General features: G+C 42.5%; 1 protein-coding gene across 6 annotated transcripts in view; it reads right to left on the minus strand.

Moving 5' to 3' along the window:
• Nucleotides 1–2: 2 nt before the first annotated feature.
• si:ch73-242m19.1 overlaps nucleotides 3–9,593 on the minus strand; it is an 18,740-nt gene continuing 9,149 nt past the window's right edge. For 4 of the 6 annotated variants that reach the window (XM_035532830.1, XM_035532828.1, XM_035532831.1 and 1 more), the window contains 29 exons: nucleotides 7,630–7,858; nucleotides 7,342–7,544; nucleotides 7,068–7,220; nucleotides 6,845–6,938; nucleotides 6,625–6,755; nucleotides 6,393–6,504; nucleotides 6,262–6,311; nucleotides 5,918–6,094; nucleotides 5,654–5,771; nucleotides 5,266–5,428; nucleotides 5,004–5,142; nucleotides 4,758–4,905; nucleotides 4,475–4,570; nucleotides 4,229–4,393; nucleotides 3,850–4,067; nucleotides 3,503–3,641; nucleotides 3,250–3,370; nucleotides 2,780–2,889; nucleotides 2,442–2,591; nucleotides 2,300–2,353; nucleotides 2,053–2,220; nucleotides 1,797–1,952; nucleotides 1,572–1,706; nucleotides 1,289–1,441; nucleotides 974–1,183; nucleotides 651–771; nucleotides 513–566; nucleotides 299–432; nucleotides 3–141 (listed from right to left, as the gene is read on the minus strand). In XM_035532830.1, the coding sequence (XP_035388723.1) occupies nucleotides 28–141; nucleotides 299–432; nucleotides 513–566; nucleotides 651–771; nucleotides 974–1,183; nucleotides 1,289–1,441; nucleotides 1,572–1,706; nucleotides 1,797–1,952; nucleotides 2,053–2,220; nucleotides 2,300–2,353; nucleotides 2,442–2,591; nucleotides 2,780–2,889; nucleotides 3,250–3,370; nucleotides 3,503–3,641; nucleotides 3,850–4,067; nucleotides 4,229–4,393; nucleotides 4,475–4,570; nucleotides 4,758–4,905; nucleotides 5,004–5,142; nucleotides 5,266–5,428; nucleotides 5,654–5,771; nucleotides 5,918–6,094; nucleotides 6,262–6,311; nucleotides 6,393–6,504; nucleotides 6,625–6,755; nucleotides 6,845–6,938; nucleotides 7,068–7,220; nucleotides 7,342–7,544; nucleotides 7,630–7,858 (4,015 nt within the window). In that variant the 3' untranslated portion in view covers nucleotides 3–27. The remainder of the gene's footprint in view (nucleotides 142–298; nucleotides 433–512; nucleotides 567–650; nucleotides 772–973; nucleotides 1,184–1,288; nucleotides 1,442–1,571; nucleotides 1,707–1,796; nucleotides 1,953–2,052; nucleotides 2,221–2,299; nucleotides 2,354–2,441; nucleotides 2,592–2,779; nucleotides 2,890–3,249; nucleotides 3,371–3,502; nucleotides 3,642–3,849; nucleotides 4,068–4,228; nucleotides 4,394–4,474; nucleotides 4,571–4,757; nucleotides 4,906–5,003; nucleotides 5,143–5,265; nucleotides 5,429–5,653; nucleotides 5,772–5,917; nucleotides 6,095–6,261; nucleotides 6,312–6,392; nucleotides 6,505–6,624; nucleotides 6,756–6,844; nucleotides 6,939–7,067; nucleotides 7,221–7,341; nucleotides 7,545–7,629; nucleotides 7,859–9,593) is intronic. The other 2 variants (XM_035532829.1, XM_035532832.1) reach the window with 2 other exon arrangements.

A 9,593-nucleotide genomic window follows, 5' to 3' on the forward strand; every position in this document is an offset into this window, starting at 1 on the left:
TTAAAGTGAAGTCCAGTGAGCATGAATTTATTTTTGACTTATCTTGTGATGCTGGAGTGTAGTGTGAGAAAAGGGGTGGGATTCAGTGTGAAGCCTGGGTAACAGCATGTCTGTAATTTCCATGTGCAGGCGTCGAGGCGTCTGTGAATTGGGACCAAGCAATTTAAATTTGTCTTTATATTCAAAATTCTTCCTTTTAGATATCATTAACACAATGAGTTTCATGGTGTAAAATTTCTTCTTTTTCTCAGTGTGACTGGATAAAACACCACTGGCTGCAGGTTCAGTGTAAACTCACTGCTTTTGGTCTCTGCAGAAGCATCTGTGTATCTTTCCTCACTCTTGTCAGTTTTGGATCAGTGTCAGAGTCTTCAGATGTGCTGTCCATAAAGCTGTTAACTTGGGTAGTAGTTAGCAGTCGTTTCTTGCCTACTGAAAACATTAAATGTGTATGACTGAAAATCTGAAAATGCAAAGCAAGCTGACATATTTAATATTTAAATTAATCTCACCATCTGAAGATTTTTTGTTACTACTGGCTCTGCTTGAAGATGCAGTTTTACATACTTTGGGGGAAAAAAGCAAAAATGTCACTCTTGTCTCAAACTCAACAACATCAATCCAGAATGATGAAAGAAAATATAGAGCACCTGAAGGCGTGGTGTGTATTGACTGTGCTGCTTCGATGCTGTGGATGTGGTTGTGTAGTTTGTCCACTGTCTGAAATGCCTCCATCTTAAGACAGCGTTCACGAGTAAGCTGCCTTTGCACCTAAACATGTTCACACAACAGATTGCTGCAATGCTACAACCTTCACCCTATAGAACAAACAATTTGTTTGATCCCTTCTATACCTTTTAATCATCTAGAAGTGTGTAACTGGAAATGGTGGGTGTATTGCAGTTCATGAGAATCTCAAGCATACTGAATGTTTCATTGATATTCCTGGATACATGGCAGTGTACCGCTCTACCTGTTTAATCTGTTTGTGTGTGCGCTGTTGCTGCAGCTGGCTCTCCATGCTGGTTCTATCCAGCTGAGCACTGAGGGCTCTGATCTCAGCGTTCCTGTGCTCCACCTCTTCCTGCAGGCGCTCGACGCTCACCCTGCGGAAGCCTTCCAGTTCCTGGCGGCTCCGTGCCTCCTGTGTAGACTGGTGCTCCACATCTCGCAGCTGCTGAGTCTGTGGCCATACAAGATCCGTGACTGGTCCCGCCAGCGGATGGTACACAGGTCATAGGTACAGACAATGATGCTTATGATTCAAAAAAGGTGGAGTGGGCTTTACCTGCTTGACAATCTGTCTCTGAATGTGTTCAAACTCAGCTTTGTAGTCCAGCATAGTTGCCTTCACTGCTTCAAGTTCCTGCTTCAGTACAATCTGCTCTTCCTCTGATATAATCTTCACTCTCAAAGACTCCATTTTACAAGACATCTCATGCTAAACATGACAAAGATATATGTGTGTGTGTGTGTGTGTGTGTGTGTACACACAATACACATACACACACACTAAGCACCGTTGCCTGACTAACAGTTTAGCATATGTCTGGCAAACATGTCTGGTATACCTGTTTGAAGTGAAGCAGCTCATTTTCTAGCTTGGCCTGTCCAACCGTATGCTTCCAATGATGGAAAGTTCTCAATTTACAAAGGAGTGCAGACAGTTGGCTATTTTCTGAATATAGATCTTCTAATATTGCCTTCTAAAAAAATAAATATAGGAAGAACTAATTATAAAAGGGCAGCAGACTTTGTTACTCATTTGTGATTAATGTGATGGTTTTGTGACAAACCTCAGAAAGCATGACGGTCAGAGTGTTCTTGTCATTGTCAGAGGAGGAAAATTTGGCTCTCAGTTTACTCATCTTGTCCATCCCTTCACTCCTTACTCTGCTAACCAGCTGCCTCACGTCTTGGTCCATCCTCATGTGATATTCGTCAAGCCTTGACTGCACACAAAAAAGACTTGGCCAACTAAATAGCTTTGTTCCCATCTGGACAAAGGGTGAAAATATTTCCTCCAAACTGTTATAACGGCCGTTCTCTTGCCTTCAGCTGCATGCACATGGAGAAGACTTGGCGAAGCAGGGAGTCGTAGCGGCACCGGTGCTCGAGATCAGCCTGTCGTTGGAGGCCCTTTTGCTCATCTTCCAACTGAGCAACTCGGAGACGAAGCATGGCGAGCTCAGACATTAGTGCACGGCAGACCTCTGCTACCTGCCAAGACGAGACCTCATCACTGTGTTCACAGTTCAGACACATGCAACTTGAGAGAGAACAGCCTTATCGAGCGTACCTTACTGTAAGGATTGTTGGCTTGCAAAGCTGTGGCTTCAAGCTCCTTTACATCCTAAAGGATTAGATTAAAAGGAACAATATAGAAAACTGTTGAAAAAAAACAGTAAGAGAGTGGCAAGGCCGGATGGGGAGCTGCTTACCTGCTCCCTCTGGTGGAGCAGCTGGCCTTGCTGTTGTAGGAGGTGTTCATAGAACTGGGAGTAAAGCAAAAAGGTGCTGCGCTCCCGGGCCATCACAGCACAGCCAAGCTCAGCCAAGCACTCCTGCAGGTGGGCCAGAGAGAATGCAACCTGCCAGAAACATCATCATCTTCAGCTCTGTCATCCTCCTCCTCCTCCTCCCTTAAACACTGAGCCACTGAAACAACTTTATACATAACAACTAAAGAGTTTCTCCTTTTTTTTTTCTATCAGCATATTATATATTAGAAGGAGAATATATTAGAAAGAGAGGATGCAGTACTGTGAGTTTCTTGTACCTGTCCTTCTGTCTCTTTTGCCCCTCCCATTAAGTGCTGGATGAAGTTTTCGACTATTTGTGGCCTCTCCAGAGAAAAACAGTGCTGCATGGAGGCTCTTTTCCACAGCTCTTTCAAAAATACAGATAAAAGATGATCCATAATTTAAACCAGCTACACATGACCCACACCTTGCATATAATTTATTGCTCATATTTACAAAATCATTAATTTTTTATATTCATATCAAACAAACTCATTCATTGTTCATATTTTTGTCCTGTTTATTTAACTGTCCAGACTGTGGGCATATAGAGGAATATATAAAGCAGAAATGTGATTAACTCTGGGTTTACAGCCCCCAAAGATCGTGAGCCTGTGTCTTCCAGCTTCCTGATAGCCTGAGGTGAGGCTGAATGGGGGCCTTGTCGCAGAGGGCCTCTCTGGTGGGTGCATGTGGGGTGAGAGCGGAGTGAGAACCTGCGGGGTACCTGTGGGCAGTGCTGTGTCATGCCGGGCGCGCTCTGACATCGCCAGCGTTATCTCCCTGCTAATCCTCCTCTGAACCGCTCTGATCATATCACACTCTGTGCTCTCCAACAGCCTAAGCAGCTGCCCCATATTCACAAAGTGGACACAATAAAATAAATAAATAAATAAATAAATTGCCAATTATAATACAACTCTCATAAAATACCAGAAAAATTAAGTAAGTGCTGCTCAACAGTGAACACTCACGCATACCTGCAATGTCTTGACATCAACCTCAGGAGCTCCTGTTGGGGGTTGGAAAGATTCATTGTGGGACAGCAGCACCTCATACTCCTGCTCCCGGCCCATCTGCTGAGCCAGAACTTGCATACTAGGCCAATAAATTTCCATCCTGCAATATCACATCATCAGTCACTTAACAAATGCACATACAGATCCAATGGACTGGCTTATCTCAATTTAATTTACTCCCAATGCAATTCATCATTCTTTTATGTAACCTTATATAATAAACTAAGTGACATAGGATGGAGTATAATATATGGGGATGTTTCTTTCACGGTTTGAAACGGATAAATTGCAGAAATGTTTCTAAAAACCTATAAAGGCGGGAGACCCGTTTGAAGAGTGCAGCAGTGTTCAACTGCTCTACCCCCAGGTGGTGCCAGGCCCAGTTCTCTTTAAAGACTTCCAGTTGCTTCCAGAGCAGTAAGAAGCTCTTCTGCTGGGCAAGGGACTGAATGGGACTGCAGCCTTCAGTCTTAAGCTGCTCTGGGTGTCGGCTCACAGTTTCTGCCCCATCTGCGGTGTCTTGAACCTTAAAAAAAATAATACCTCTCTCCAGAAATATTCAGCACCACACAAACTTCAGAAAGTCTGGAGAGTCCAGAAAACTAGAAAAGCTACACAGCTTCAAGCCTATGAGAGCTATTTTAATAGTGTTGTAAAATGCTTGAGCATGTGCAGTAATCTCAGTACTTGTGTATCGAACTCCACGGAAATGTCCGGGTCTGCCTGGCCCTGGAGCTGCAGGGGTGCTGCGTCTCTTTCATTGCTCAGCACATCGTCCAGAAGCAGTGACACACCCAGTACTGCCCCATTAGCCTCCATCCTACTGCGCTCATCCAAACCACAGAGGCACAGCTGTGGGGCACAACTATAGTATCAGTTTATATTTTCTCACACATGGACAATGGAAGAAGGAGTTTACCAAGAACAAACTACCTGCATGCAGAATTCTACAGGTAGAATATCCCATATAGCCAAAGGATGAAACCCATGACATGCAATAAATGATCTCCATGGATAGATTCTTTGAGTCTGAAAGCATATGTAGGCTCTGGGAAATTACCATGGCAATTTTTTGCAACAAAATGCGAATTAAAAAAAAAAAAAAACATCTTCTGAAAATTAAGCCACATTCAAGAACACTTAATTCTTAAAATGGTACATTTAAAACAGAAACCTTGTACTTTTTAATGCAACATGAAGTGAGCAACCCATTCACCTCTGGGCAGGATGGCTCCAGAGGTTGAGGAACAGGAAGATGAGAGAGGCCTTGCTTCAGGCTGTCACTCAGGACAGGAAGGGCGTGGCTCATGTTGTCACTCACACTCTGATAGGCCTCAACATTTCCAGAGGTAAGGAAGGTCTCTCTTTAGAATACAGAGGTAAACGCAGATAAATAAGTTTAAAGAGGAAATTTACATTCTTCCTATTTCACTTGTGGCCACGGGGATCTTCCAAGGCACACCTGATGGTGCAGTGGATTGCCATGTGGAATCCCAAGAGGAGCACCTCCCTGCGCAGGTGGAGAAGCTGCTCCACCACCTCCACACTGCCAGACTCAGAGAGAGCATCCACCTGCTGCTGCACAGCCCACAGCTCGGCTCCTGCACAGCACCACAGCATGCCGCAAGTCAAAGGGAGCTGAACACACTGAGCTGAAAAAAATCAGCACATCTTCCTTGCCACAAGCAATGAGCAAAATAAAAAAAAAACTCCTTTATGCTTACTGATGCTTTCAGGTCCTCCCCAATCTGCAGTGAGTGTAAGGTCTCTGCTGGAATTGAGTGAATGTTTTGGGTTGCCTAGGGAAGCATGGTTCACCAGGTAAAAGACTATGTCATGGAGGGCTGATATAATCTTCAGTGTGTGATGAAGAGCTTGGCAACATGCCTGCAAAACACACATATACACAAACACAAGCACATGCACACACATAGTTTTATGGCAGCTCACTAATGGTGCTTTGACAAATATTTACAGATTGTTTTTTAAAGGACTATGGAAATCTGTTAGTTGCATTTATATAAAATGGATACATTCATGTGAAGTATTTGTTGTATAATGGTGAAATACAGAGTCACTGCTGCAAGAAGAACAAATGCAGATGTGTCTCACTTTCTCCTCCAGGGCTTTGAACATTGTGAGCACATCTGTGTAGTGGGGAATAAACCACAGGTTCACCAAGGTCTTTCCATCCGCAGACAGCAGTTGCCTCGGGCGGGGCTGAAAGCACCTGAACACGAACTGCAATTTCACTTTGGGACATCCACATACAACCACAAGTGCTTTCCATCTGACCAAGCCCATTTTCATTATGACACATTTTATCACACACAAAAAAAATCTTCTCTGCAGAGCAGGCAATGGGTAGGTCCTCACCTGGGGTTGGGTTGCATGCCCTTCTCAGACCGTGTGTCTTTGTGGAGCTCATTGGCTTGCCCAACAATAAAGTGAGTGTGGCCAATGTCAGGAAGCTGCAGCAGCAGTGAGGTGAGACTGTGACAGACAGCAATGATCTGCCCCCTTACACAACTCTGGGACCCAAGCATGCTCAATCTGAAAAAAGAGAATTCCCATATAGTCCACTGAATAGTGACAGTAATGTGAACAAAATTACTGGATCTATTAGTTACTTTATTTTTAAAAAAGTGTTAAATGTATGTTAAAATAAAGCTACATCTGGACCAGTTATCATTTTTTACAGAAATTATACAAAAACATACTTGTGACAGAACTCCAAAATCAGTTTCCTCTTGATTTTGGCTACCTCATCCTAGTGAGAAAAAGACACAGTTATAAACTACTGTAGATGCTCATCCATGGATTAAAACATCTTACTCACGCCTTTACATACTGGATCTGACATCAGAGTGGGCATAAGCTCCTTCCTCTTCAGGTAAGAGGTAAGCATTTCATCCCGAGGACCAACCTTTTCTAGCTGAATGGAAATGAAAGCATCTGCAAACCTGAAGAAACAGTTTTGTGTATCATCATGATGTGTTCACACATATCGTATGTCACTGCAGACAGAAAACAAACCTGATCTTATGTATTAATTACAAATGTATTCTGAATGCTAGACACACCTGCCTCCAGCAGAATCTTCAGCCCAGTAGCAAAGGGAGACTTGCTTTACTGCTCCAAAAAGAACATTCTTCTGAGTGACCTGGCAAGCCAGAACCACTTGCAGATTTTCCAAACTGGACTGGTTCATGAGCTAAACACACCCATACAAGATACATAAACATATATCACTTAAACTATATTTGAAGTATATCTAAAAATGTTTTTATTGCATTTGATTACATGTAGGACAGCTTCTTCAGAGTGGAAGCTGAACTTTCCTATCTGGCTCTCATCCAGCTCCTGGATGGCTAGGGGAAGGCTGGATGGAGAATACCTGTGAAGCAGGTAGAATGTGAAAGTGCAAAATTACCCCAGTGCTATAGACACAAGAACTACTCCACTTTTACTCCATAGAAAATGTTATTGTTGTTAATGTTTTTTGGTGTAAACACTTGACAGGTACCTGTCAACACAGGCACTGTCCTGGAGAAGAGCCGTGATGAACAGAGGGAGCTGTTTTGGAATTTCTTTCTGCACTGCAAATTCAAACTGAACCGGTCGCACATACAAATGGTATTCATCAAAACCCATCTCCTGAGCAAGTGATCTGTATAATCTAGGAAATAAACAAAGCAGTCTAGACAAAATGTACATGTAAAATGTAAAATACAAAATATGTTCTGTGTTTCCAATGAAACATTTTTAAAAATTAGTCTGTAAATAAAGCATGACCGAACTGGGACAGGTGCTCAGTCTCGAAAGCAGACTCAACAATACGGTGGCGAAGGGTAACAAGCTCCAGAATTCTGGACAGCATCTCCATGGCGAACAGCTGCCTCTCTCTACCCTGCTTCCTCACTTGCTCGTCTGCTGACCTCAGGACAGACAGCGCTAGCTCCCTAACCAGGACCGGGTCCTCAATAAACACATCTGAAAACAACTACACAGACAACACACAGTGTAGAGATGCCCACTGAAAATAATAACACCCTAAAAATTCTGAATACACTGCAAAGGACCCATACATCTCTTTGGATCTGAGAGCTATAGGAGGCTCCAGGAGTGGCCATGCTGTGCCAGCTATGCAGAGCTCGCTTGAGGAGCCTCTGTTCAAGTCTTGCTCTCTGGGCGATGCTCCTGGCCCCAATGAGCTGACACAGCTCACTGTGGGCCTGTTCCAGTGCCCTGTACAGCCCAGAGGCCAGACCCAGGGATGGGTGTAACTCCAACACATACACACTCTTCAAGGCAAGACTAGAAAGAGAAGAAACAGAAGAGCAAACCATTGGAGGTTGATATTCAAATGCCAAAAAGGGGGATTATATTAGCTATTTCTATGTTGGTATGAATGTGTTTTTTTCTTTGCATATATTATAATGCTGTTTGCATACTGCTTACTTGCTGTTTAGACACAGCTCATCTTAGCTCTGCTTTTATCTTTATTTTCAGAAGTTCTTTTTCTAGCTACAGTGTCTGAGCTTCTTTTAGTCAAAAATAACTACTAAGACAAAAGTTAGTTTTCTTTATGATTTTCATACTTTTAAGATTAGTAGGCCTACTAGATACAGGAAGAGGAAAAGGTCCTGTCAGATACCAAAAGAAGCAAATCAGAAAATGGCTCCTCAGGTTTCAGAACATGTGCTGTCATAATTGTTAAAGTTTTCAATAGAAAATGACAGTGTTGGAAATTCGTTTTCGAAGCTTGTTATTGGAGCTTAAGTGTTAGCATTCCTAAGATGTACAAGGAGTATCAGAGTGTGAGTGTTGGCAACAGACCACTGACTGGGGGCTTAACGGAGCAGTAGGCCCCTGAGGCAAACAGTGATGGCCAGTGGATCAAGTGGATGGAGCTGCTATCATGAGTACAGCTGACAGAAAGGAGCAATAGGTCTGGGTTGCAGCCAAACCCAAATGCTGTTCTTTAGTCTTGTCTTCCAGCCACACTAGCATCACCTGTTCATCTACTGCTAAAGCTAACATTGCTCATTGCAGCACAAAACAAGATCAATTAATTTGCAGGACATATTTGAACTACAACAGAGTCATAGAGTCAGAACTACAACAGAGTCACAGGACCACAGCAGAGTCACAGGACGCCAGTGTGTTGACACAGTGGACACCCTCCTCTTCGGGAACGACTTGATCAATGGCATAAAAAAAACAAAAAAAAAGCCCCACAGAAACTTGTCAGCTGAACATCACAGTCTCTTGATCTGAACAAACAGCTTCCAACAGTACTGGCTGAATACACAACAGTGAAGCAGATTATTGTGCATGTTGTCAAGAGTGACATGAGAAAGCAAGAGTCTGAGTTTAAAGGGACTTTAATAATCTCCAACACAAATATCAAACTCAACATGCAATCATTTATCCGTGCTCCTCAGCTTGCATGGAGAACACATATATATTCTCAAGGCTACTTGGATTAAACATTTGACTACATAAAAGATGTAGGTTAGACAGCCTGAACTTTGACAACTTTAACCTGTTTTTTTTGGGAAGAGAGATTCTTTAGGTGAGATGGATTACACACAAACAAAAGCATTGGTACAAACACCCAGGGACTCTCATCAGTGGATATTATTGCTCTTCCACCACCTGTAGCATCTCTAAGACAAGCTCCAACCACTGGAAAGATCATTAGGACGCACTGGAAAGATCATCGGTTAGTCCTGCCCAAGGTAAAGACTATGCATGGAGAGGCAGCATTTAGATATTTGTGTTTTTAAATGGAACCAGTTGTCAGAAGAGCACCAACATTAGATATTTTTAAATCTAAATAAAAAATGTTCTTATTTGGCTAGGCTTTTGACTCATGTTAAAAACCGAGATCCAGTAGCACAGCACGTTCAACAGTTATGCATTACAGTACACTTTTATTTCTTTTAATTCTTAATATATTCAGTCTTTATTTTTTTTAATAATTTTAATTTTTAATTTTATTTCTTTAAATTAACCTTTAGTTAATTTAAATAGTTTTCTACATAAA

This window comes from Electrophorus electricus, chromosome 13 (assembly GCF_013358815.1).
Source record: "Electrophorus electricus isolate fEleEle1 chromosome 13, fEleEle1.pri, whole genome shotgun sequence".
NCBI classification, from domain to species: Eukaryota; Metazoa; Chordata; class Actinopteri; order Gymnotiformes; family Gymnotidae; genus Electrophorus; species Electrophorus electricus.